General features: G+C 47.6%; 3 protein-coding genes across 7 annotated transcripts in view; 1 reads left to right on the forward strand and 2 right to left on the reverse strand.

Annotated features, from left to right (window-relative positions):
• Positions 1 to 242: 242 nt before the first annotated feature.
• Positions 243 to 7881, reverse strand: MUTYH (mutY DNA glycosylase). 4 transcript variants are annotated; one of them, XM_007077281.3, is made up of 17 exons: positions 7720 to 7881; positions 4542 to 4646; positions 4306 to 4426; positions 3607 to 3788; positions 3477 to 3516; positions 3281 to 3354; positions 3101 to 3142; positions 2954 to 3025; positions 2765 to 2878; positions 2582 to 2679; positions 2358 to 2502; positions 2214 to 2277; positions 1845 to 2036; positions 1605 to 1741; positions 1368 to 1520; positions 1136 to 1177; positions 243 to 438 (listed from the first exon to the last, which is right to left on the reverse strand). In XM_007077281.3, exons 2-17 carry the CDS (start codon positions 4554 to 4556, stop codon positions 307 to 309), a joined length of 1623 nt encoding a protein of 540 aa, XP_007077343.2. In that variant the 5' UTR covers positions 4557 to 4646; positions 7720 to 7881; the 3' UTR covers positions 243 to 306. The 4 variants fall into 4 exon arrangements, with proteins under 4 accessions (XP_007077343.2, XP_007077345.2, XP_015390843.2 ...); XM_007077283.3 differs by lacking the exon at positions 4542 to 4646 and having other exon boundaries at positions 7720 to 7794; XM_015535357.2 differs by lacking the exon at positions 7720 to 7881 and having other exon boundaries at positions 3607 to 3755; positions 4542 to 4639.
• Positions 7796 to 11413, forward strand: TOE1 (target of EGR1, exonuclease). Of its 2 annotated transcripts, none has more exons than XM_007077285.3 (8): positions 7796 to 8071; positions 8745 to 8887; positions 8979 to 9019; positions 9153 to 9249; positions 9377 to 9535; positions 9790 to 10049; positions 10251 to 10410; positions 10496 to 11413. In XM_007077285.3, exons 1-8 carry the CDS (start codon positions 8020 to 8022, stop codon positions 11114 to 11116), a joined length of 1533 nt encoding a protein of 510 aa, XP_007077347.1. In that variant the 5' UTR covers positions 7796 to 8019; the 3' UTR covers positions 11117 to 11413. The 2 variants fall into 2 exon arrangements, with proteins under 2 accessions (XP_007077347.1, XP_042852866.1); XM_042996932.1 differs by lacking the exon at positions 7796 to 8071 and adding an exon at positions 8290 to 8307.
• TESK2 (testis associated actin remodelling kinase 2) overlaps positions 11311 to 26090 on the reverse strand; it is a 131010-nt gene continuing 116230 nt past the window's right edge. The window contains exons 5-11 of the mRNA XM_007077286.3: positions 23829 to 23975; positions 15045 to 15127; positions 14721 to 14805; positions 14386 to 14469; positions 14093 to 14179; positions 13268 to 13385; positions 11311 to 13000 (exon numbers count right to left, since the gene is read on the reverse strand). Coding sequence (XP_007077348.1) covers positions 12276 to 13000; positions 13268 to 13385; positions 14093 to 14179; positions 14386 to 14469; positions 14721 to 14805; positions 15045 to 15127; positions 23829 to 23975 — 1329 coding nt within the window. The 3' untranslated portion in view covers positions 11311 to 12275. The remainder of the gene's footprint in view (positions 13001 to 13267; positions 13386 to 14092; positions 14180 to 14385; positions 14470 to 14720; positions 14806 to 15044; positions 15128 to 23828; positions 23976 to 26090) is intronic.

A 26090-nucleotide genomic window follows, 5' to 3' on the forward strand; every position in this document is an offset into this window, starting at 1 on the left:
CAAAGACCTGGACCAAGGGTGTTGGGTGTCAGCCACTGGCAGGGGCCCCCTAAAGCTGCCTTCTCCTTCTCTCTTGGGGGTTAGGGGAGGACAGATCATTCTGGACAGAATGCCCACCTCCACTGCCCAGGGCTGGCTGGGAGCTTGGCCAGAAGTTAGCACCAAGCAGGACTTTACCAGTTTCTGGGATCCTCAGAGGGAAAGAATGAGAGGACTAGGAAGAGGGCAGGAAGTCTCCAAAATGACTACAAAAATAAGCACTTTATTAAACAACAGGATTTTCAAGAAGTAGGGGCTCCAGCGGTGTCACTGCGCCATACTGTTGAGGCTGGATACATCAGTGGGGTGGTGGGGCCGAAAGAAACTATCCAGGACTTGCTGGCCTGGGCTGGGCTTTCTCTGCGTGGATGGAGCAGACACCTGGGATCTTTTGGAACCCTGTGCAGAAGCCAAAAGAAGGAGGTACTAAGGGGGCAACAGAGTCCTCGCCTTCCACTCCTCTCCCCATTGCAGTGATAGAGCTCAGATTCTAGCCTGAATGTTGTAAAGCTTCCAACCTCTTCTATCAACTCTATATGGCAGCCCAAGGTAGTCTTCCTAAGATACAAACCTCACTCCTCTCCACCAAAAATGCCTTAGTGGCCTGGTGTTCATGGCCCTGACTGGCCTGCACAGACCCTGCTATGCTTACAGCTCCTTGAGCACTGCAGACTGCATTGTGGCACCTTTGCTCCTACTACTCTTGGGCCTGGAAAGAATATTCTTACTGCTGATTCCCCTCCCAGACCTGGAGAAAATGATTCATTTCTTGAACCCAGATTACCAGCTGCATCTTCTAAGCAGCCTTTCCTGATCCTTGCCTCCCAGATAGAACTGAAAGCTCTCCACCTTATAAACCACAAAACTTGGTACAAGCATTTCACATACCTGTGACCCTGTTGTTAACATCATTTGTTCTTATTCCCTTTCCACCCTGGGCCCTAGACTGTAAGGTTTCAAGATAAGAACTGTTCCTCTCCCTATGGTGAAGCCTGGTGTGGATAATGTTCATCCAAACATGTGTCATTTAACTCAACTGAAAACCTGTGGATTTGGGCCCGGGGAGAGATGCCTGGGTGAGGGCCAAGAGACTCACCTTGCAGGTCCCCGGCCGTTGGCCCTCGTACACACGGAACACCTAGCCAAGGACAAGGGGGAGAGTGCAGGACTGGCATCTTTCCCCAGAAGAGCCAGACCCCTTTGTTCTCTCAACTTCATGCCCTAGTACATCTGTTTAAAATATGGTTTTTTCCTTTTACATAGTAATAGGTTCACATAGAACATATAGGAAGCACAAAAAGGTACAACGAAGACAACACAGGTAGTGCCTTTTTCATGGCGGTGGAGACAGCTGCGGTATGAAACTCCTCCCGGCTCAGCCAGCGAGCTCCAGGTGGTGTGATGGTCACTGGGATCTGCCCTTCCAGGGCCAAACCATATACTTGATATGTCAGCTTGATGTGAGAGAAGGTGTGGGCCACCTGAAGGGAGGGTCAAGGGACTGAAACAGGCCTGTGGATATGTCCACAAAGCCATCACTCCTGCTCCTTCCGCTGGTCACTCACCTGCCCAAGGTGCTGGAGGTGGGTGGCTGGGAGGGGCCCAGCCCAACTCTGCAGTTCCCGCAGCAGGGCCTCACGCTGACATTGCCCTGAGGGCTCTGCAGTCACAGATGGGAACTCCCACAGTCCTGCCAGCAGACCTGAGAGGAAGGACAGCCAGGTGTGGTTGGGCCTTAGCTGCTGACTCCTCCATTTCTTCCGTGTTGCTCATGCCACTGCCCTCCACTCCGAGGATCCAGGTACCTGACTTAGGCCTCTGCACCAGCAGAATTCGAGCACCCCCAAGGGCCCTGGGCTGCTCCAGAACACAGGTGGCAGAGCACTCCTCCCTGGGGGGCCTCCGGCTGGCCTTTCTGGGAAAGTTGGCCACTCCCAGGGTCTGGTCCCAGGGCTCTGTGGGAGGCGCACACAGCTGGCACTGTCCAGTGCTGGGAGCTGGGAAGAGAGATCCCAAAGCCCCACTCAGGCTTAGGTGAACTTAGATGCCAACCCCAGAGAGCCGGCCGCGGCCCAGCTCTGCAGAATCTTATTCAAGTTGTAGGATTAACTAGAATGATACTTTCCACAAGCAGCTCCATGACAGTGCAGTGAAGGGCTGGGGCTGGTACTTACCACACTCCTCCACATCAGGACTGCCTGGCAGGCTCTGTGAGGCTACGAGCTGTTCCCGTTCCACCTAAGAGGCATAAGGCAAGGTGTCATAGGGAAGGGGTCACCCTCTAGGACCCCTGCCTGCCCCTTCCCCAGATGGCTCACCCTCTGGTGTGCCCGGCACATGCTCTGCACAGGGCACTGGCTGCAGCGTGGGTGCTGTGGGGTGCATACTGTGGCCCCCAGCTCCATGGCTGCTTGGTTAAAGTCCCCTGGCCGGGCTGGGTCTACCAGCTGCTGGGCTAAGCTCCTACAAGGAAACATTGCTGTAAGCCAAAGACACTTTGGAGACACCCTTCCCAGTCTCCCCTATTACCCCAATATCCTACCAGAGCTGCTGGGAGACAAAGGTGCTTCCGGAATCAGCACCAATGGCTCGGACACGGCACAGCACCCGTACTACATTCCCATCTACCACACCAGTTGCCTGGCACAGAGGAATCCAGAAGTCAGCCTGGTCTGGGAGGAAGGTAGGTGGGCACACACAAAGTAGGGGTGGGCTATGGACTCACCTGACCAAAGGCAATGGAAGCAATAGCTCCAGCTGTGTACCGCCCCACGCCAGGCAGAAGCTTCTGCAGAGTCTCTGCTGTATGTGGCACATGGCCCCCTAGCTCTTCTACCACCTGATTGGGGTGGGAAGGCTCAAGGTTATGTGCTACCTGAGGCCCTGGGGCTCACCCTCCCTGTCTCCCCCTTACCTTCTGGGCTCCCTCCTGCAGCCGCCGGCCTCGAGAGTAGTAGCCCAGGCCAGCCCAGAGCTGGTTCACCTCCTATGGGTAGAGTCAGAGAGATCAGTGGTCAGTCCTCAGTTGTCCCCATTCCCCCTACCTTAGGGTGGCACTCACCTCCAGGGATGCACTGGCCAGGTCCTGCAGCGTTGGCCACTTCTAGAGCCCGAAGGTGATCAAAAGGAAGTAAGGTCAAGGGTGAGAGAGGTGAAGGAAGCCTTCTTTACCCCTACCCCAAAGGCTAGGCTTTCTCTGGGGTCTGGCTCAATGACCCTCCCCTTCTTTCCCTGAAGTCACCTGCATCCATCGGGTATAATAGTCGATCACCGTGGCAACCTGGGTCTGCTGCAGCATGACCTCTGAGACCCACACTGGGGGAGAGGGGTTGGCATGAGGGCACTGCTGAGCTGCCCTGCTCCCAGCCCACAGCCCCTACACCCCAGACCAGTGGGCATCCAGGCAAAGCAGCCCTGTTCTCAGGAGATGCACTCACCAGCATACGCCCGCCTGTCAGGGTCCACCTCACCCTCTGCCTGCCAATGCAATCCCAGACAAGGAGTTAGTGTGGAGGGGGCCTGGCACTAACCCCCCACCCCACTGTCCCTGCCCCCTAGCCTCCTTACCCGCCTTCTCCAGGGCAGGTCCCGTTTCTCTCGGTCGTACCAGCTCAGAAGGTTCTCCCGAAAGACTGTGACCTCAGCTGTGTCTCTGAATAGATGGTATGGGGAGACAGGATCCCGCAATACCACCTCCTTCTGCCGCCTGGCCAAGCCTGCTGGGGCCTCAGGAAACTTAGGCATAGTCCCTGCACGGACAGTGCACCAGGTACCCAGGGCACTGTAGTCTGGCTGCTCCACCTTAGTGCTTCCCCCAAACCCTTGCTTAAGCTTTGAACCTGGAGTCAGACCAAAATGCTGTGTATGTAACCTTAACCAAATTTCTAGCCTTAACTTTCCTAGGGTGGTAGTGCTGGCTCCTTTGTCTCTGGGTCACGATGAAAATCCAACAGTTTCAGCCAAGCATAATGTATACCTGTTCAGGACTTTCCCATTTACAAAACACTTTCAGGCTCATAAACTCATCTGATCCCACAAAAGCCACAGGAGGAAGGAAATACACAAGCTACCACTCCATGTCACTGGTAAGAAAGCAGCCACTCAGAGAAATCATCCCAAAGTTACACGGCAAAGTCAGAATTAGATCGTAATTAGTCCCTTGAAGCCTTGATGCACAAACACGCTGTCTTCCCAGCCTGAATCGACCTCTCTTTCATGGCCAATGAAACCGACCCCTTCACCTTTGACTCAGACCAAGCTCCTCACCATCAGGGGTAGAAGGCTTGACCTGGCTGCTGCTAAGGACCTGCTTCTCCCTTCCCTCATGGCCAGACGCCTGCTTCTGGTGACAACTCCTCACAGCGGTTCGTGGCTTCTTCATGATGGCCTAGAAGAGAAAGGCCCAAAGTAGTCTGTCACAATGAGGTTGAATCTTGGGGCCCTTCAGTGAGTATAGCCACTTTCTCTACAGTACTTATTATAGAGTGTCTAGCTTTTCTTACTCTCCAGATGCTCATGGGGTTGCTCTTGGCTGGTTGTGGCACTGAGGTATGACCAGTAGGGCTGTTTCTGCAAGTGACTTCAGAGGGACCAACATTAGCATAGTCCTGGAGACACACACAAAAGAAGAGGCTGGGGCTGGGCTGGGGGCTGTACAGGAGCACCTGTATGTGTGTCCCTGATGTTTACTGTGACTGCGTGTGTGGACAGGGCTTCTTTAGGTATGTCTAAGAGCATGGGGCAGGTGGGAAGTTTATCTGCTCAGAGATGTGGCACATTTACACCGAAACAGGCTTTAGCAGTCATGCAATCCAACCTCCATTCTGCAGAAAGGAGAAACCAAGGATCAGAGATGTTAAGATATTTTTTTAGGGTGCCTGGGTGGCTCAGTCAGTTGCACGTCTGACTTTGGCTCAGGTCACGATCTCACAGTTGATGAGTTTGAGCCCCACGTCAGACTCTGCTGACAGCCTGGAGCCTGCTTCAGATTCTGTGTCTCCCTCTCTCTCTGCCCTTTCCCCCCTCATGCTCCGTCTCCCTCTCTCTCTCTCTCTCTCTCTCTCTCTCTCTCTCTCTCTCTCAAAAATAAAAATAAGCATTAAAGATATTTTAAAAATATCTTTTTTTTTAATGTTTGTTTTTATTTTTGAGAGAGAGAGAGAGAGGCAGAGAGACAGGGAGACACAGAATCCAAAGCAGACTCCAGGCTCTGAGCTGTCAGCACAGAGCCCGATCCAGAGCTCAAACCTACAAATCGCTAGATCATGACCTGAGCCGAAGTTGGATGCTTAACTAAACTAAGCCACCCAGCTGCCCCAGAGATGGTAAAAGATTTGCCTGAGAGCAGATGGCAAGTTGGGGTGGTGGTGGGAGGGGATGAGCTATTTTTTATTCCTAATCTTTTCCTGATCTAGTAAATCATAGCTGGCTGGCCACTAATAATGAGAAATAGGTCTCAATTTCAATGAGAAATTGATCTTCACTGCTCCCTTACTGTTCTTTTGGTGCCCTTTTCTCTATATAGCTAACAGTTAGTGAAGGTTTGCCATATGCCAGACCTTATGCTAAGTGTTTTACCAATTTCTCACACAATCTCCAGATGACTCCATTAGGTACTTTCTAGTATTACCTCCATTTTAGTGATGAGGAAACTGAGGCTTGTAGAGATTAGGCAACTTGTCCACCCAAACCCTAAAGGTCTGCTTCCAGAGACTGCACTCTTGTGACTGCTATACTGCAGTCCCTGAAGCTTCAAACTCTCTCCTTAAAACTTAACTTCATCACCTCATTTTCATCAAAAGAGCTTGCTTGCTCCCTCAGAGAAAAAAAAAAAAAAGAATGTACAGATTTGCTACACTCTACACTTATCTGCATTCTCCTTTTCCTTCCTCGCATTAAAGAATGGTCTCTTCTAAATTGTCCAAGCTCAGGGCCCTGCTCCTCAATCCCTTTTACAACACCCACTCTCCCCTTCATAGCCAAACTTCCTTCACCAAACTCACTAGCTCCATAATTCATTCTACAATCCATTCTCCAAAGAGTAAAGCAATCTTATAAGACATGATCGTGTCACTTTCTTACTTAAAACTTTCAATGGCTTCCCACTAATTCACTGAATAAATATTTATGTAGTGCCTACTTTGTGCCGAGCAGTTTTAAGTACTTGGAATACTTCAGAAATAAAACACCAAAGGTTCCTGTTTTCATGGAACTTGTATTCTAATGGAGAGCAAAAAATAAATAATGCACATAAGTAAATTATATAGGCTGTCAGGTGGTAAATACTAGGATAAACAGAAAAAAAATATGTGAAGGGAAATAGGAGTGGTGGTGGTGGAATGTTGCAATTTTAAAGCACATGGATGGTCAAGGTGGGCCTTATTAAAGTGGTATTTGACCAATGATTTATGGCAGTTAAAGGAGTTAGCCATGTTCTAGCCACGGGAAAGGCATACTAAAAAAGAGCTAGTGGAATAGCCCTAAGGAAGGTGCCTGTTTGCAGAATAATAAGGAAGCCAGTGTGGTTAGAATAGACTGAGGAAAGATAAGTAGTAGATGAGGTCAAAGAGGTAAAGAAGGTGGGGGGCATAGAATCACTAAGTACCTTGTAAGCCACTAGAGCACTTTGTCACACTCATTGCTCTGAAAAGCCAATCCTCTTAAAATAGTTCTGTAAGCTCCAAAGATCCCCACCTTCCTCATCCCCTCACTCACTTTGCTCCAGCCATTTGTTTGCCTAAATAGTTGCTTCAATCATCCAGGTGTCTGTCCACCTTGACACCTCACCCAATCCTTCCCCTCTGCTTGGACAGCTCTTATCCTGTGCTTCATCCAGCAGTTATTCATTCTTTCAGATCTTGACTTAAATGTCCAAATCAGCCCCCAGTATTATCCTCTTATGTAATTCTCCATTTTTCCTCTTACACTAATTGTAATTTTACATTTGTGTTTGTTTGATGACTGTCTGCTTCCCCCACTTGACTATAAAACTCCATGAGCAAGTACTGAGTCTCTTGTTGACTATTGAGTCCCCAGAGCTTAGCACAGTGCTAAGTAAGCTGTATACGATAAACAACAGGATGGGAGAAACCCAAACAATTCTGAATAATGATGAAAAAGACTCAGTAGAGAGAGAAAAGTTGAAGATGAGCTAGAAATAGTGACTAACGAAAAGGTTGACTCCTTGTGGGTCCAGAGATGGGAACGGGAGCCTTTGAGAAAGAACAGGTCTCTCGCGGTATCAGGAGTCAAGTCCAATCACCCTCTAGGTCAAATATACCTCCTAAGCGCTTACAAGTTGTCCCTTCCTTGCCGTCCCTACTGCCGGAGCCTTAACTGAAGTCCTTATTATCACTTCCCTATATTATTTCAAAGGCTTCCTAGCCAGTCGGTGGCTCTAATCCCTCTGGCAGCCTCGTCTCGCGTCCCCCTCTCCGTCTTTTCACTTCCTGGACATGAAGCTCCCATTCCTCCCTGGGAACTTGCCTATTCCCAAAATATCCTTTCCCCCACACTCCCGTCTCTGCATAACTCCTATGCGTGCTTTAGGCTGCACCGGGGTAGCACCACCTCCTCTGGGGAGCCCGGACCCCACCCCCAACCCTGGGCCGAGCGGATGAAGACAACGTAAAGCCACCGCCCACGTTCCCGCAAAGTGCATGCGGGGAAGGAATTACCTACCTCCCGCGCAGTCTCCAAGGCCCGGCGTCCGGCGCAGTCTCCAAGGCCCGGCGTCCGACGCACTCCAGAGGGCGTGGCGCCAATCCACGCTGTGCCAGCCAAAGAGGTCCGAGCGCGCGCTGGGACACCTCCTGCGCGCCAGACCCGGGTGGTGTGAACGGAAGTCAGACCGGTCTGCTACTCGGCGGGGGTGGGGGGCGAGGCCCCGCCCCGATCCCTACAGCAGAAGCCGAGCGGAGAAACGAAGCGGAAGCCCCGCGTACCCCCCACACACCACTCAGGCGAGGGGCCCTCCGTGTCATGGCCGCCGACAGTGACGATGGCGCAGTCTCAGCCCCAGCGGCCTCTGATGGTGAGTGGCTTCCCGGGGCTTCCTCCTTAAAACTCTGTGCGCTCCGGGAAGGGGAAGGCCTCGGGCTTACGGCTCTAGAAACTGACTTCCAACGTTCAACTAGCTCACCTCCGAACCAGCCACGAGGAGACTACAAGTCCCGGTGTGCACCGCAGCTCGGCTGCAAAAGCCTTGCGTGTTGGGAGCTTAGACGGGGACCGTGGGGGCATGTCGGGAGATGTAGTCTAAGGCTCATGGTTAAGTGTAGCGGATTGGGAGTCGTGATCCAAAGAAATGGGACGTGTTGGGGGCTTGGGTGTGAGGAATTATTTATGAGGCTCTGGGGCATCATGGCTACCACCGCTTTTGGCTACTGGGGCACAGATCGGACTGGGCCACAGTCCGACCTTCCTCTTCTGCGGATTGTGATGCTGAAGGGAGAAGTTATTTTCCCAAAAGCTCACATAAACCACTGGAAGACGCAGGCTTTCTCTCCCCAAATTCAGGGTACTGCTCATTTCAAGGCCTGTGTTTAGAGCATGTATGGTACAAAGGGTTTGAGGAGAAAGCTGCCATTTCTTGCCTTAATGGAAACTGCCCCCCAACATTCCGCCCCCAGCCATGGCCTGCCTTGGTATTGGTTTCCCTGGACCCCTGCCTGAGCATTAACATCATTTGCTCTCCTTACCCTCAGGTGGTGTCTGCAAAACCACAAAATCTGGGGAGGAGCTAGTAGTCCAGGTTCCTGTGGTGGATGTGCAGAGTGACAACTTCAAGGAGATGTGGCCATCCCTCCTGCTGGCCATAAAGACAGCTAGCTTCGTGGCTGTGGACACGGTGAGGGTTGGGGAATGGGGAGGACAGGTAGTTTTGAAAGGGCTGGTTGGTGCTGGGAACCTAACACAACTCTCCCTTTACCCACTCATAGGAACTGAGTGGGCTTGGGGACAGGAAGAGTTTGCTGAACCAGTAAGTATAAGCCCTGATCTTAGTGTCAGCCTTGGCAGGAGGGGAAGACCTCATCCCTGGAGTAGAATTCACAGTCCTGGGTGGTTTGAGGGCTAGCTCCCAGCCACAGCCACCCCCTAAACCCAACCCCAAGGTGCATCGAGGAACGTTACAAGTCCGTGTGTCATGCTGCCAGGACCCGTTCTATTCTCTCCCTGGGCCTCGCCTGCTTCAAGCAGCAGCCAGATAAGGTATGGGCTGATCTCACATCTATCCCTGGTCTTTGGCTGGCTGGGAGGAGGGTTGAAATCCTGGAGAACATCAGGTGTGAGGTGTTTTTATCCCAAATCCTGATATAGCAGATCCTTTCTCTCCCAGGGTGAACACTCATACCTGGCTCAGGTGTTCAATCTGACCCTGCTATGCATGGAAGAGTATGTGATAGAACCAAAGTCTGTGCAATTCTTGGTACAGCATGGCTTCAACTTCAACCGGCAGTATGCTCAGGGTATCCCTTACCACAAGGGTAATGACAAGGTAGGTCTCCAGCCTTGAGACTGCCCCTTCTGTGGCTTCATTTCTTCCTAACCTAGGCTGGGTACGTAGGGAGGATCTGCTCAGTATGGGAAATCACTAGAGACAGGGCTGGGGAAACAAGCCTGATACATAGAATAGCATTGGGTAAGGCAGGGAGGTAGAGCTTTCCAGGTAGGGGAGCCAGATAGAAATGTCCTGCAAAAGAGGCTCCCTAGGGGACTCTTCTTCCTGATGACCTCTTTCTTTCTACCCAGGGTGATGAGAGTCAGAGCCAGTCAGTGAGGACACTCTTCCTGGAGCTAATCCGGGCCCGCCGGCCCCTGGTACTACACAATGGTCTCATAGACTTGGTGTTCTTGTACCAGAACTTCTATGCACACCTTCCTGAGAGCTTGGGAACCTTCACTGCGGACCTGTGTGAAATGTTCCCAGCCGGCATTTATGACACCAAGTATGCTGCTGAGTTTCATGCCCGCTTCGTGGCCTCCTACCTAGAATATGTTTTCCGGAAATGGTGAGGAACTGGTTGAGGTTTAGGGATGGGGCCTGGTATAAGCCTGACTGTTTCATTTACATAAGGTATTTATTGAGTGCCTACCATGTGCCAGGCACTATTTTAGGTGCTGAGGATTCAGCAGTGAGCAAAACAGACAAAAAACCCTGTTCCTATGGAATTTATACACTAGTGGACCAATACCCTCTTGCGCTGTTGCAGTGAGCGGGAAAATGGGAAGCAGCGGGCAGCCGGCAGCCCACACCTTACCCTGGAGTTCTGCAGCTATCCTACTAGCATGAGGGCCCATATTGACTACCGCTGCTGCATGCCCCCTACAACCCACCGTCCTCATTCCACCAGCATCTGTGACAATTTTTCGGTAAGAGCACCCACCCATTTCCTGGGGGGAGGGGGGAAAGTTCTGATGCCTGGAATCCCTGTCTAAGCCTCTTTTCTACCTCTAGGCCTATGGCTGGTGCCCCTTGGGACCGCAGTGTCCTCGGTCCCATGATATTGATCTTATCATTGACACTGATGAGGCTGTGGTGGAGGACAAGCGGCGACGGCGGCGACGTAGGGAAAAACGGCGGAGGGCTTTGTTGGGCCTGCCTGGGAAACAGACCTCTGAGGAAAATGAGGATGGCCCTCCCATGAAGCAGGTCTGTGGGGATGGCCTCAAGGCTGAGGAAATTGAGCAGGAAGTGGCTGAAGATGAGACTAGGAGCCAGCCTGGCTTGGAGAAAGGTCACAAAAATGACTTGGAGATGGGGCTCAAAGCAACAAGGCTGGAAACAGCTGATGTGGCTACCTCAGAAGCGCCAGGAGGTCAAGCCAATCCTCACCCAGTGGCTGGGGATGGGTTGCATCGAGCTGGTTTTGATGCCTTTATGACAGGTTTTGTAATGGCCTATGTGGGAGTGAGCCAAGGACCCCAGATCTGTAGCTCTGGACCCTGGCTACCTGAATGCCACAACAAGGTATATCTGAGTGGCAAGGCTGTACCCCTCACAGTGGCCAAGAGCCAGTTCTCCCGTTCCTCCAAAGCCCACAACCAGAAGATGAAGCTGGCTTGGGGCAGCAGCTGACACAACTTCTGCCTAGCACTCAGGGCCTAGGACGAGAACTGAGAGTGGAATACAAGTGTCTGGGTCCCTCTAGCTTGTGAATGACAGAGTTGGGGGGGTCAGGGGGTGGGGTCCTGGCAGAGATACTGCTGCATCTGTCTTGCACCTTCTCCTTTACCCCAGAGGATGAGGAACAAGGGTACACGTAAGAAGGCTGACTAGCACCTGTAACACCAACTTTATTTATTTTTAAATCTGAAAGTGTCTTGGGGAAAAAGTATTACCAAAAAATCAACAGAAACAAGTTATGAAAATATTTGACCAGCTTCATCTTTGGTTATTTCTTATTGCGGTTCTGTAAGGACAGACTGTTCCCATAGCTCCAGCCATAGCAGGAAGGGAAGAAAATCAGTCCGTGTATAAACCATTTAACCAGTTGGGTGTGTCACATGTTGACAAATACATAGAGCAGGCCCTGGGGCCTACAAAACCAGCCCCACTCCCAACCACAGGGTTGAAAGTTTTATGGGGCAGAACATTAAGACTCCTTCATAAATATGAAAATAGATTAATCAACTGGAAAAGACCTTTGAATAGGTTAGCTAAGAGCCATGACCACTACACGGCCTCACCCTCCCCTTGCATAGAAATGTAGTGATGTGGTCTGACTGTGCAGTAAGTGCAAACAGCAATTATTCAAGTGTCTTAGACATACTGGCAAGAAGCTCCCCAGTCTTCAGGTCTGAGAAATAGCCATGCCCTTTATGGCTTCCTGGTCAGCTCCAGGTTCCATCCAGTAGCTTATATGCCCCAGAAAAGGGCAAAAGACAGACCTGGAGTAGGAAAAGAACCTGGGGTAATAGCTGCCTGCCAGCGCAAACTAGAACTAGGAGTCCTCTGGTCCTGTCTGGGGAAGTGCATTGGGAATCGGGTGGGAGCCAGAGCTCCTTGCTGGATTTCAGAAGCTTGGTATCATCTGTTGGCCCTAAGTAGGAAAGCCTTTCACTGCTGTCTCCCCTCTCATGCACAGCCGTTAGGCACTTGGAATCCCCATATTGAGCCTGGCTCGGCCTAGCCAGCCTGCTCTGTAGGCCACAGGGAAGAGTCAAGGCTGTACATAAGAGGGCCCAGTGGCTTCAACTGAAGGTCCACCCCCAAGGTGAGCTGGGACTAGCCCCCCTCACCCATCCTGTTCTCCCTGGGTTTTCAGGCCTACGCCTGAGACAGAAAACGGGACTGGAGCCAAGCTTCTTGGCCTTTCTTCTTCTACCTCCATCTCCTCAGAGGCACCTGCAAGGCATGGACTAGCTCCCTGGGGCCTGGGCCCAAAACCATTTTCTTCTTGGGGACTGGAGCAGTCCATGGCTTCATGGGCCAGAACAGGTGGTAGGGCAGATGCTCGGAATGGCGGGATCTCTCTTACTCTGTACTTGAGACTACTGAGGCGTGGTGGGGGCCCATCAGATAGTGAATCTTCTCGGCCCACAAATGGACAGGCCTCTTGATGCAAGAACTCTGGTGAACCAGGCAAAGAACGCCACCGGCGAGCAGGTGGGGCCAGGGGCTCCTGCCAATCAGCCAGAGGCAGAGTTCCAGGCCCTGGTGCATCTAGGTCAAATACCAGCGAGATGACAGACTTGCTGGGCAGGTCAAAGAACTTGATCTTGCCACCCTTGAGGTCCTGGCGAGCACTAAAAGGGTTGATTTTGGGGGTACGGACAGTACCACCTCGTTGTGGCTGGTAGTAGGGGTCCAAGACGTTTACTGTACGTGGGGGCTTACGGGAAAAGATGTCTGACTGGCTTCGAGACAGCCAGATAGTACGTCTTGGGCGTGGGGACTTGGGAGGGATCTTGTCATCCAGTGAGCTCAGTCGCTTTACACCAGGTCCCTTCTCCAAGAGTCCTGAAAAACAGTCAAGTCAGGGTTACTCACACTAGTCATGACAAACAGAAGCAGCACCTTGTGCCACAAAGTGTTTCACCAATGAGAAAACAAGGGAGGCAATATGCCAAGTCATAACTCTGAAGAGTCCCATACTTTTTCCATCATCCCCTGCCCCTCTGCCTTTCTTCTGGACATGAGATCCTGCAATGAGCCCTAGAGAGGAAGGCCCCACATCCTAATTTCTTCCCTTGGGATCAGGTGAAACACTATGGTCTAATCTCTTACCCTTGACTGTGGGCTGCAGCTTCCTGTCCGTCTCCAGCTCTTCTTCCTGTAGATGGCTCAGAATTTCCTCCAAGGTCTTCCCAATCTCCGCAAAGGATGGGCGTAGTTTGGGGTCCATCTGTGGTCATCCACACCAGCCATTAGCCCTGCGCTCCTATTTTCCACCCCAAGGATGGCGTTTGAGTCTGTTTCTGGCATCTTTTAAGATTCAGGTGTGCAGCTAAGCTCTTTTCTGAAGGCCCCAGGCCATGAGGATGATTCCCAGAGCTAAGGTCAGGGGAGATGCTGTTGTCTAATACCCTCCCCTATCAGCACCCTTTCTGTATGGGTCTTATCCCCTTGTTGGGCACAGAACCCTCCGAAAGAGTACACTTAACATTAGTTTGTTCTGTTCTTGAGTTCTGCTGCTAACATGTCTCTGGGAGCTACCTGAGGAAAGCCCAGCTACCCCTTGGTCATAACAGGTAGGTCCAGCCCCAGAGCTGTATAAAGTGAGGGATAACAAAAGTTCTTCCCATAGGCCTTAAAACCAGCTGGACCCAAAGTCCAATCGAAACCTGACCAGAGCTCTAGCAGTATCGAAAGCAAGAGGTGGTAAGTCTTGCAGGCTGAAGACTACAATACAAAGCAGTTTTCCTTTTCTTGGTCCAGGGCTCTGGACTATCTGTTAGGCCTGGAGGAGGGGATGTGGGCACTGCCACTCATCAGTGAAAATGAGGCTCCTCATGAACCTTAATGAGCAGCTTGTCCCTACAGTCCTAACCAGGTGAAAAGGGTTCAGCCAGCCCCTGACCAAAGCTGGGGGAAGGGGAGGGAGACACTCACATTACAGCAGTTGAAGGTGAGCTGCAGAAATTCTGGGGGACAGTCTCCCACCATATGCTGGAAAGCGTCATAGTCTAATCCGAAGTTCTGTGGATGGGTATGGTGGGGAGGGGACATTGGTAGACTGGTCATTAATCCCTCCACCCATCCTGGCCTGCTTAGGAGAGGCTGAGAGTTGCCCCAAAGAAGTAACCACACAGACAGTTCCAGCAACTCCACCCCAGTAACAACAGTCCCATAGCCTCAAAACCAGCCCCATCCCAGTGGCACTGTCCCCTATACCTGCAGCTCACCTCTGTGCGAGGAAGGTAGTCCGGATCAGCTTGGATGCGGGCGATGATCTCACAGAGGATGATACCATAAGAGAAGACGTCCGCCTGGTGGGTAGTAAGACCTCAGTTTCCTTCTCAGTGGGGTGAGAGGTGGGGTCTGTGTCCCTCAGGTCTGCCAGCCCAGGCCTAAGCCCTGTATTTCATTCAGTTCATTTACTGGGTAGCTGCCGAGTACCAACCCTGCTCTGAGCAGGATGTAGATACTTACCGTGAACATACAGGGTGATTGATCCTGGACACTTTCCTGATAAGAGTGGATTCTAAGGAGAACCAGGCCCTGGGCTCCCCAGACTCACCTTTTCATTGTAGGGCTCATCTCGGAGAACCTCAGGTGCCATCCAGAAGGGTGAGCCCACCACAGCCAGCTTCTCATTCCCCATGCTGTGGGGTGGGGGTGAGGGGAGAGATTATATGGAGAATGAGCTCACCACTGGCTGGTGCAATGGGATATCTGACCATTGGGAATTCTTCTCCCTGAAGAATGGACACAGACTAAGACTGACCAAATTTAGGGAGCTGAGATTGAACTGTAACCAAGTTCTGGCCTCTGGGGAGGAAGCTGGCATTTTTCCTTTGCTTCAGTCTCTTCTGTGACCCCAGCACCTATTAGGGCTACCCACCTGACGTCAGGAATCTTCTCAGCCAGGCCAAAGTCAGCTACCACTGCAGAGTAACCATTCTCATCCCTCTTTATCAGGCAGTTCTAGGGTTCCCAAAGAAGAAGACAATGTGGCTCAGAAGGGGGACCAGCCAGCCATAGAGTTACCACCACCCCTCCCTGCCACAGGGCACCTTGTCTTCTCCTTGGTGAAACTACACTCAGGCTGACCCAGTGGTCAGACCTGGGACTCTGTCAGCCATGTGAAATGAGTTAGGCCTGGATCTTGGGTGGCTGCCATAAGAGTCATATGCTTCAAACAAATATTTATCTTTGCTTTTATATACTAAGCATGGTTCTAAGTGCCAGAGAAAGCTCAATGAACAGACATCTTTGTCCTCTTGGAGCTTACAATCTAGTGGAGGAAGACGGACTATCAGGTCCCTGCCTCCCATCCTCTTTTCCTCAGAATGCAGAGACCCAAAGTAATATAAGTGTAGGACAAGTGCCAGGTCTGCACTACCTTTCATTGCCCAGAGGATCACAACCAACCTCCTCAATGGCATTAAAAGTCTATGATCTGGCTCCAACCACTGGCCTGCCCCCTACCCCCCGGCTGCTGCTCCTATGCACACATCTCCATCTAAACTTGTCACAGACAAGCCTGACCTGTGAAGCCTGAACAGCCCCTTCAAGCCTTTGTCTTTGCTTCTATTGCTTCCTTCCATTTGGAATGTTCTCTCAACTCTCCTTTTCACCTCAGATTTTATGTGTTTTAAGGTAAGTGACCTTTCCATCCTGTCGTCTCCAGCTCTCACCACCCTCTCTCTTCTCAGCTCCTTTAACTCCTCCTCTATGCCACTTCCTCTTACAGTCTAACAGAGAGCAGGTTCTGGTTCAGGCTCTCTGATAGCACTCAACTCATGAGAGAGGCTCAGGATGTGCTCACCGAACAAATGCTGCTGTCCCCAGAGAAAAGATGAACACAAATGGCTTGTAAATAAACAAATCAGCAACCGGCTCTCCCCAAACAGCTACATTCAAAATAGCCTTACACCACTCGCTCATGAGGCACCTCACACCACCTTCTTCCTCCAAAGGCAGGAGAGAGTAGGGATCCTTGGCTCAGGGACATTTCTGGGGCCAGCAAGACCCTATTTGACCCAAACCTACCCTCCCTCCTTACCAGGTTTGGCATGCAGTTGCCAAGTCACCTCCTGCTTACTCTACCTCAGGTACCAATCACCCCCCGCCCCCTACTTTGGCCTTGACATTATCATACTATTTTCTCCCTGAGCTGGAGGGAGCCTGTGATTTCATCACATCTAACCTGGGCCCGAGTAGACATGCATCATCTCTGGCTTCCAAGCAAGACCATCCTTGTACTTGTCCTGGCTTTGGCCTTCCCATCAGGTTCTGCTGGCTCAGCACCCCATAACCCCCTGACTATGACCATGAGAAGATGGGCCCTAGGCCAGCTTGCCTATTAAACAGCTGAAGCCCAGGCCATAGGGCACAGGATTATGAGGCAGTGGCAGCTCAGATCTGTCACCTATTTTTCTCCCCTCCTATTTGATCTGCAACTCCTTTCTCCTGTCTCCAAGGCTCAGTCTAAAGTCCTACTTACTATTTGCTTTATAGCCCTCAGAAACTGCCCTGTAAATTCAGCCTGGGAGGAGGAGATAAGGAACAGAAAATGGCCACAGTACTCTGCCCTTGTCAAAGCTCTGTGGTTTCTGGCCGATCTTCACATTCATAGACATCTACTGTCCACTCACTGCAAATCATCCATCTAGGAGTATAGGACTTCACAGTAGCTTCTCTGAACAGCTGAGAAATGGCTAAGGCAGGGATGATCAGGGCCCCACAATATGGGGCAAGGCTACCCAGTTTGCCTCTGGTCTGGAGGGTGACCACTGCCCCTCATAAAGTTTCTCACAGCCAATAGCTGGGCATTGGAGCCAAAGACAAAGATGGGATACTGAAAAACAAAAGAGCCAAATTTTAGACGTCTGTATTTCTAAAGGGATAAGGCAAATGAGGAGGAGCCCTGATGGATTAGCCCTAGTGGTATTTTCCAAAATCTCCTGAGCCTGTCCTTAATGGGGTCTAGGCTAGCAAAGTTTGGCTGGCAACACTTGCTGTTTTTACTTCCTTATCTCCCACTCATTCCTCATGGGTTTCTGCTGTAAGTTCTCACATGACTCTAGGGCTTTAAGCTCAATAGACAAAAATTAGTCCTTATATTAACTTGATCTTTCTGCTGTTGACATTGTTGATTCTTTCAACACTTTTATATATGATTCAGGAATCATTAATACCAGGAGTGCAGAGAATAAACAGTTGTGGTCCTGAGGCTAACAGACTAGCTATTAGAGGCTAGTTAGAGGCTATTCCTGTTCCCTTTCAATTCTTCTCTCCTGGCTTCTGTGACACTACAGCCCTGGTTTTCCTTCTCTACCTTTGGCTACTGTACAGGCTCCAGTGCAGGTACTTCTTCCCATCTCATGCTCTCAGCATTCTATCTTCAGCCTACATCTCTCAGGCTCCATTTGTGCTGATGACTCCCAAATGTATATCCTCAGACCTGACCTTTATCCTCAAGCTTCAGATTTGCATATCCAGTCTATTTCTGGACATCTCCTGGATTACTCATATTGAATTCCATACATGCAAACCTGAACTCATTTTTTCCCTCAAAAGCTAAAGCTAGCTAAGCTAGCAACCTGGGATTCACCCTAGATTTTTTACTGTTACTCCAACTAATTTAGCTTCTAAATATTTTTCAAATCTGCCCCTCCCTCTTCATTCCCCACCCCTCCCCACCCCCACCTTTGCATTAGTCCAGGTCCTCCTTATTCCTCCCCGGGATATTGCAGTGCTCTTCTAACTGATCTTATGGCTTAGTCCAGGCTTGAACTCCATAATCCACCTTCCTCATTCCTGCCAGCATGACCTTAGTAAAACGTAAATCTGTGTTACTCTCCTGTTTAAAAGCCATCAATGACATAGTGTGATTGTTTTTATATTAAATGCCCAGAATAAGCAAATCCATAGAAGTGAAAATGGACTAGTGGTTGCCCAGGGCTGAAGGGAGAGGGGAATAGAATCCGGGGCTTTCATTTCGGATGGTGAAAAGTTCTGAAGTTAGATAGTGGTGATGGCTGAATGTACTAAAAACCACTGAAATACATACTTTGAGAGGGCAAATTTTATTTTATGTGAAGTGTATCTCAAAAAGCTATTACTTTTAAAAAGCTGACAGTGGTTTTCTTCATTTCCTGTCTAGAAGATTAAATCCAAGTTTGATAGTATATGATCAGAGTCCTCTCTTTTCAGCTCTTATTCCCTACCACTCCTACCTCCCAGTCTGCCCATTGTACTATTCATGCCACTATGCCTTTGTTTATGCAATTCCCTTTGTCTACTCTGCTCTGCAATATTAGCCCCACCACATGCATGTGCACACACACACACTACTTATTCATAAGTAGAATTCAATTTTCAAGATTCAGCTTAGGTATTTTCTCTTCCAAGAAGCCTGCTCTGTACCCTCAGGTTGGGTTAAATACCACTTTTTCAAAGCATCTTATGCATTGCCCTTTCTGTAACCTTAGCATCTGCTATATTATAATGAAAGTGTCTGTACAGTTCATTCCCATGACTATAGACTATAAGCTGTAGGAAAGCAGTAATGTCTTAAGAGGAAGGTGGCCCAGAGAATACTAGGTAGTATCCCTTCCCTAGGGTAAGGGAAAGATTGCCTACTTCTGTCTGTATGGTACTGTAGGAATTACAAAACATTCTTCACAAACATAATCCTAATGGTTCTTCAAAATAACATTGTCAAATGCGCAGATCTAAGATTTTTACATTTAAGGTGATAAAAACGAAGCTTTCAACTCTAAGTGGTAAAGACCCAAGTCTCCTGATTCTAAAAGGTTCTCACATAATGATTCTGTCCTCCCCAGAAAAAGAGGCTGATGAGCTTTCCCTTGGGGATAGCAAGGTCATGGCAGGAGCAATGCAGTCTCAAGAGAGTAGCCTGGTCCATGGAGAAGGCAACACTGTGTACAATAACATAAGACCCTTTCACTTGTGACTGTAGCCCCTACCTCAAATGTTGCCCTTGGATTCAAGGGCATCTAGTACAATGCTTGCATTTCTCATCTAACTTGGATGCGGTCCCAAAATAGACTATGTGGCTAGAAAGTACAAAATATGAAGCCAGACCAATTTTCAGGCTGTGTGAGGTGCAAGGTCCATTGCATAGAGGATAGAGACTTCTTTATTCAAAAGTATCCTTGCCTATAAAAATTTTTTTCCTTGCCTATAAAATTAACAACACAGTAAACAACAGATTTTGGTGAGGATGCTGAGAAAGGGGAATCCTCTTACACTGTTGGTGGGAATGCAAACTGGTGCAGCTCTGGAAAACAGTATGGAGGTTCCACAAAAACTTAAAAATAGAACTACCCTGTGACTTAGCAATTGCACTACTAGGTATTTTCCTCGAAGGATCCAAAAATACAGATTCAAAGGGTACATGCACCCCAATGTTTATAGCAGCATTATCAACAATAGCCAAACTATGGGAAGAACCCAAATGCCCCACTGACTGATGAACTGATAAAGAAGATATTGGGGGGGGGAGGGGGTGGTGCGCACACTGGAATATTACTCAGCCATCAAAAAGAATGAATTCTTGCTATTTGCAACAACAACATTGGTAGAGCTACAGCATATTATGCTAAGTGAAATGAAATAGATCACTCAGAAAGACAAATACCATATGATTTCACTCATATATGGAATTTAAGAAACAAAACATTAACATATGGGAAGGGTGAAAATGAGGGAAATAAACCATAAGAGACTCAATTACAGAGAACATACTGAGGGTTGATGGAGGGAGGCGGGTGGGGTTAGCTAAATGGGTGATGGGTACTAAAGAAGGCACTTGTTATGATGAGCTCCGGGTTTTATATGTAAGTAATGAATCACTAAATTCTACCCCTGAAACCAATATTACACTATATGTTAACTAACTTGACTTTAAATACAAATTTGAAACAAAACAAAACAAAACTATCCTTGCCTAGAGTAAGCAGCAAACATAAGAAAGGCTCAGACAGACTTCCCTGAGGAGAGGGTTGACCTTTTCAGCTTCAAAAAGGAGCCCATGCACTGCTGCTACTTGGCTCCCATTCCTCTGTCTTCACCCCTATTATAATTCATCACACCATAGCAGAGAGACTTCTATGTTTGCCTCTTCAAAGACAGTGAATGATCCCATTCATCTATGTGTCTCAAAACCTAGAACAGACACACAGAAAGGGCTTAGCAAAAGTTTGTTATATGAAAGTTTGGGCAGATAATCGAAACAACTGGGCTTCTTTTCACATATGTCAAAGGCATACACTAATCGTACATTCAACTCTCCATTGTGGGGACTGAGCTGACAAGAGACTCAAAAAGGGTGGGCACGAATGCATTTCTGGAAGCCAACACAAACCCTTCAGAACTGGGCCACAGTAGACACTTGAGAGCAGTTCCTGAGGTCTCCTAGAACAGCTGTACAGTCAATATTGGCACTGAATAAAACCACCTGAGCGAAGAAATGCCAAGTCCATTTGTTAATGTTAGTTCCAAGCTAAAGCTATTTCTGCAACAACAACAAAATGGCTTTCATGTGCCATCACCTCTTTCCCCTCACACAAATTTCTCCTCACACAAATTCACTCCATTAACCCAGTTAGGATCAGAGAGGAAAGTATTGATTCTACATCTCAAGAAAGGTTCAGAGGTTCTTTTCACAGCACAGGGAAATCAGAGACTGAACTGCACTCCTAAATGCTCAGAGGCTGCTACAGTCCAAGTTTCTTAGAAGATTATCCTGTTTACTGTAATGTGTCCCATCCCTTGCCCTCTATACCACCCTGTGATGCCATATCTTTACCACAGCTCTTATGTAATAATCTTCACATACCTGTCCCCCCAACAAGACTAAGAGCTCATGGATAGTAAAGATTGGGTTCCAGTAATTTTCTATGTCTCCAATACTAGGTCTTCTAATAGAATAGTATGAATGGTTCCCAAAAATTATTGATGTTATTCATTATATTAAAAAAAGAAAAAGAAAAAAACCTACTACAGGGTGCCTTAACAGACACTCTGTCTCTCCAGTACTCAATGTTGTTCCTAATTCTTGCTGTCTTCAGTCTCTGAAAACTGGCATTTTCTGCTCCTAGTTGTGTGGTATAGCCTAAGACCATAGTTGAATAGGCTTTCTACTCTGGTGGAGTCACCAGAGTGGTTTCTTTGGAGTCAGTGAAAAACCAAAACCAAACAACCAAGAATAGAGGTACAATTCATAATTCACACTCCTAGGGATAACCTAAGAAGTAATGGTATTAAGCAGAAACAAACTGCTCTCGGCTGCTCCTACAAGCCAAACCTTGTGTAGTACTAGTTACTCCCAGAGCTACTGATAAAAGCCTGTGTGTGGTGATTGCCACTTCTTGATGGAGCTCATGAATTGAGTTTTTTATTTTAAAAAAATTTTTAATGTTTATTTTGAAAGAAAGAGCGAGTACTAGCAAGGGAGGCGCAGAGAGAGAGGTGAGAGAGAATCCCAAGCAGGCTCCGCACTGTCAGCACAGAGCTCCATGCTGGGCTCAGTCTCATGAACCATGAGATCATGACCTGAAACAAAATCAAGAGTCGGACACTTAAATGACTGAGCCACCTTGTGCCCCCATTTGTTTTTCTTGAACTTGAGATTCCCTACAGTGCACTTCCCAACCTGTCTCCAGGTTGCAAAGTCATTTTTTCTCACAACATGTGAGTATCCTAAATATCTCCTTACAGTTCAGATCCAAGAAATCACAGCCTAGAGACACGGAGAGTTCTTTCTCCTAAGTTCCTAATTTCTCTTCTCACGGGGATACCCACTGCCCATTAGGAAATGGACCTATAGGTCCAAAGAGGTTAGTCATTGTTACAATACAACATGACAATCCCAGACAGAACTACACTTGGACACTAGCATGATGGAGCAAAGTGCTTTGGAGGCACAGAGGGAATACGATCAGCTCTTAGGAATTTGTTGGGGGGAGTTTTGTTCCAGAAAGCCTAGCTACCCTAACCTAGTGATCTTTCTTTTCCCAAAACCAATGGTCTGAAGCTGAACACTCAATTATTAAATGCTGTAGGCTGTTCTTTAGTTATTTCCCAACAGACTATAAGTACCTCTAGGCCAGAAACTGTCCTTTTCTAATATTTCTTCACCCATGGTGCCAGGCATAAGAGACGCTCATGTAGGTGTGGGGGAAATATATACATAGATAACTCATCGGGATGTCTCTCCACCTTGGAAGAAATGATGCTTTCTCGGTAGGAAGCAAAGATTTGGTTCTGGCTGCACGCTCAAGGTGAGAGAAGGCTATCAACCTAAGGCAGTATCTTGATATACAACCCTACCCATTTACCTAGAATAAGTACAGTTTTCTTAGTCTTGATTTTCTAAAATATTCCAGGGAAGGAGAGAAGACTAACAAAGGGATAAGATGACACCTTCCAGGTCCTAACCCTTACAAGTGCCAATAAAGATAAAGGACTCCTCATAACTAGGCCTCAGTTGGTCACTGGATTCCACTCACCAGTCTTAATGCTGCTTCAGTAACAGTGTAGCTGACTACAAATGGCCCTGCCATACCCAGGGGCCCTACACTCACCTCCCCAAAGCTGTTTTCTCTGTAGTAGTTTATAAACCAATGGCCAGGGCCCCTCAGGGGTAGTACTGCTGTTTGGAACCCCAGAACCACTGTAGTGAAAGGTAGCCAGAGACTTACTGCTCTAGGCCTTATTGGCTCTGAGAGTACAGCTTGCTTGTGTTCCTTTGCAAACTTTCTCTGATAACAAGCTTTGTTACCCCTCATTCATGACAGAAGGGGTACAGGAGTATGTATATGCATACATATGTCTGTGTATGTGCACGTGTAGATGTTGAGGGTGGAGAATTAAATGACAGCTATTCTTGGGCAAGTACAAACTCCTCTAAACCTCCGCAGAAGACTAAATCGCTCTTGCAGAGAAATCGTATTAGATGATTTACAGTTCCCACATCAATGATCAAACAGTACTATTTATATAAGCCTTGTTATGGTGGTGTCCTGGGCCACTTGGCCCTGAGATGCCTGCCTTGTAGCATGGCCAACATCCTCTAAAAGCAACTCTTTTCTAACCTGGTCACATAGCAATTTGGACAGTAAGAGACTAGCTGATGCCAAAGAACTGGCAGAATGGCAGAAACTCAATCACACAGATAGAAAATGGGTCAGTACGTTATGGCCCTCAAAACCTGCACTCAAATGACAAAACCAGTGAACTTCTGTTCTCAGTTAAGAGCTACTTCCTGGAGGCCATGAGAGAGAACACTAAGACATAGGCTCCCAATTTGCCTTGACTGCTGTCTCTCCTATAGGGCAAGAATCTCTTAACCCTCCTCATGCCAACTGCTCCTGCAACATACATTCAGATTGAAGTAAAGCATTAAGGTTCTTAAGTGTTGCCTGGCTCAACATTCAACACTCAATCCTGCTGAAAGATTGGTTTTCTAAGGACAGCTATACTATATATGTATACTAATATACATAGTAGTAAGTTGTATTCTCTGTGATTGAATGCTAAATCTGTAAGAGATCTCCATTATTTCAAAGTTCATTAATAATTGGTTTTTTTAATACTGCTTTCTTGGTAATGGAAGACAATGTCTCAAAGAGTTGTGCAAGAAAAGCCTTCATACCTTAGATGTGAGGTCCCGATGAAAAATGCCTTTGAAATGAAGGTAGCTGAGGCCCACTGCTATGTCATAAGCCAGTTTCACCCTCACAGTCCAGGGCAAATGCAGGTTACTGTCTAGTAATTGTTCCAGGTTTCCAGAGTTGATATACTGCAAAATAGAATGGAAAACCCAGCCACCATTTGTCAGGAACGTTTAGGCTGGTGTTGAAACCATTAGAGAATAAACACCTAGAAGATAGAGACTCTAGGTTTTTAATTTTTTTTTCTTAAGTTACTGAGGGTTTATTCTGCATCCAGGCACTACGGTAGATGCTACACACAAAGACCCTTTTCTTTGAAGAGATCATAATCTATTCAGGGGTACAAACTATATCATGTGGTAAATGCTAAAATATAGCTTTGTACAGGTACAACAGCACTATGAGTGGATACATTTACAAAACCAATCTGGGCATGTCAAAGGAAGCTATACAGAGGAAATAAGGAGTTAAAAAGATGATGGGGAATCCGGAAAGAAAGATACTACATACAGAGGGAGCAACATATGCAAAGTTATAGGTTAAACGCATGGTGCATTCAGGAAACTAATTTACTCAATATGGCCAGAGTGCATGAATTAGTAGAAACAGGTGAGGCCAATATGTTTTGCTAAGATATATGGACTTTATCCTTCTATTGGGAACAAAATAAGCCTTTTAAGCAGAAGAGGGAAATGTTCATATTTGCTTTTTATTTTATTATTATTATTATTATTATTAATGTTTCTTTATTTTTAAGACAGAGAGAGACAGAGCCTAAGCAGGGGAGGGGCAGAGAGAGAGGGAGACACAGAATCCGAAGCTGGCTCCAGGCTCCAAGCTGTCAGCACAGAGCCTGACGTGGTGCTCAAACTCATAGACCATGACATCATGACCTGAGCCTAAGTTGGATGCTTAACTGACTGAGCCACCCAGGTTCCCCTATTTTTTTTTTATTACTTTTTAAAAAGTTTATTTATTTTTAGAGAGAGAGAGAGAGAGCATGAATGAGATAGGGAGAAGAGAGAGAGGGAAAGAGAATTCCAAGCAGGCTCTGCATGGTCAGCACAGAGCCCAGCATGGGGCTTGGTCTCACAAATGATGAGATCATGACCTGAGCCAAATGCTCAACTGAATGTGGCACCCAGGTGCCCCCATTTTCTTTTTAAAGAAAAGATTATTTAAGCAATGGTATGATCGGTGGGTTAGATGGAGAATATGGAGAAGGATAAATAGGCAATTATTACAATAATCCTGATGAAAGAAGGGTGCCTCAGTTAAGGCAATAGTGGAAGTATTGGAATAGAGCAAGATTCAAGATATATTTTTAAATGGAAGAGTCAAACAAACAAACAAACAAAAAACTTGACTACCTGGATGGGGGATGAGGGCAACAAAAAGCTCTAGGTTGATCCTAGGTCATTGGTCCCTGGATGCCATTATTAAATATCCACAAAATAGAAGGACAGGTTTTTAGAAGAAGCAAGGTTAAAAGATAGTGAGTTTAGCTAGGACATGTTGAGTTTAAGGGCTTGTGGGACAGCTGAGGTGAAGATGTCCTATAGAGAATCAGCTTAAAGTTTAGGAACAAAGTCTGAGCTAGAGACTAACATTTAGAAGATAGTAACATTGAGCTGAAGTAGTCATGATGCCAAGGGATGTATGAAATTGTCCAGGGGTTAACATATAAAGTGCAAATTAACAGAATCTTAAGGAATGGTAACGTTTAAAGGAGCAGGCAGAGGAAGTAGAACCAAGGAAGAATGTTACCACAGAAGCCAAAGAAGGAGAACATTCCAAGGTGGAAATGACCAAAAGTATCAAATGCCATAAATATCAGGTTAGGTGAGCATAAAAAGTGTCCACTGAACTTGCAACTAAGAAGTAATTGGCAACTATGGCCGAGCAGTTGGTTAAGACCAGAGTTAAGACCAAAGGGAACGGAGGAGTGAGTAGGAAGATAAGGCTGTGGAGAAACTCTATGATGATGTACTCTTTCAATAAAGTTGGCTGTTCGTCATTTCTACATACCCATGAGGGGCTGCTTTGCATTTTTCTTTTTTTAAAGAACAAATAAACCTTTTTATAAAGAGATTCTAATAATAGAAACAATAACAATGAAACAACAATGGCAACAGTTAATATTTATTTATATAGTGTTTACTTTGTACCAAGCACTAGTCTAAGAACTTTACATTAATTATCTCATTTAATCTGCACGTAACCCTATGAGTTAAGTGTATTAT

The sequence above is a fragment of the Panthera tigris genome, chromosome C1 (assembly GCF_018350195.1).
Source record: "Panthera tigris isolate Pti1 chromosome C1, P.tigris_Pti1_mat1.1, whole genome shotgun sequence".
NCBI classification, from domain to species: Eukaryota; Metazoa; Chordata; class Mammalia; order Carnivora; family Felidae; genus Panthera; species Panthera tigris.

Coding starts and splice junctions, on each gene's coding strand:
- MUTYH (XM_007077281.3), bottom strand. Junction 3,517..3,606: donor ACCTGCCCTGGAGAAGGCGG/GTAAGGAGGCTA, acceptor TTGCATTGGCAG/GCAGAGGGTGAGGTGGACCC. Junction 2,680..2,764: donor CTTCCATTGCCTTTGGTCAG/GTGAGTCCATAG, acceptor CCTCTGTGCCAG/GCAACTGGTGTGGTAGATGG.
- TOE1 (XM_007077285.3), top strand. CDS start 8,020: ATGGCCGCCGACAGTGACGATGGCGCAGTCTCAGCCCCAGCGGCCTCT. Junction 8,888..8,978: donor GCTTCGTGGCTGTGGACACG/GTGAGGGTTGGG, acceptor ACCCACTCATAG/GAACTGAGTGGGCTTGGGGA. Junction 10,411..10,495: donor GCATCTGTGACAATTTTTCG/GTAAGAGCACCC, acceptor TTCTACCTCTAG/GCCTATGGCTGGTGCCCCTT.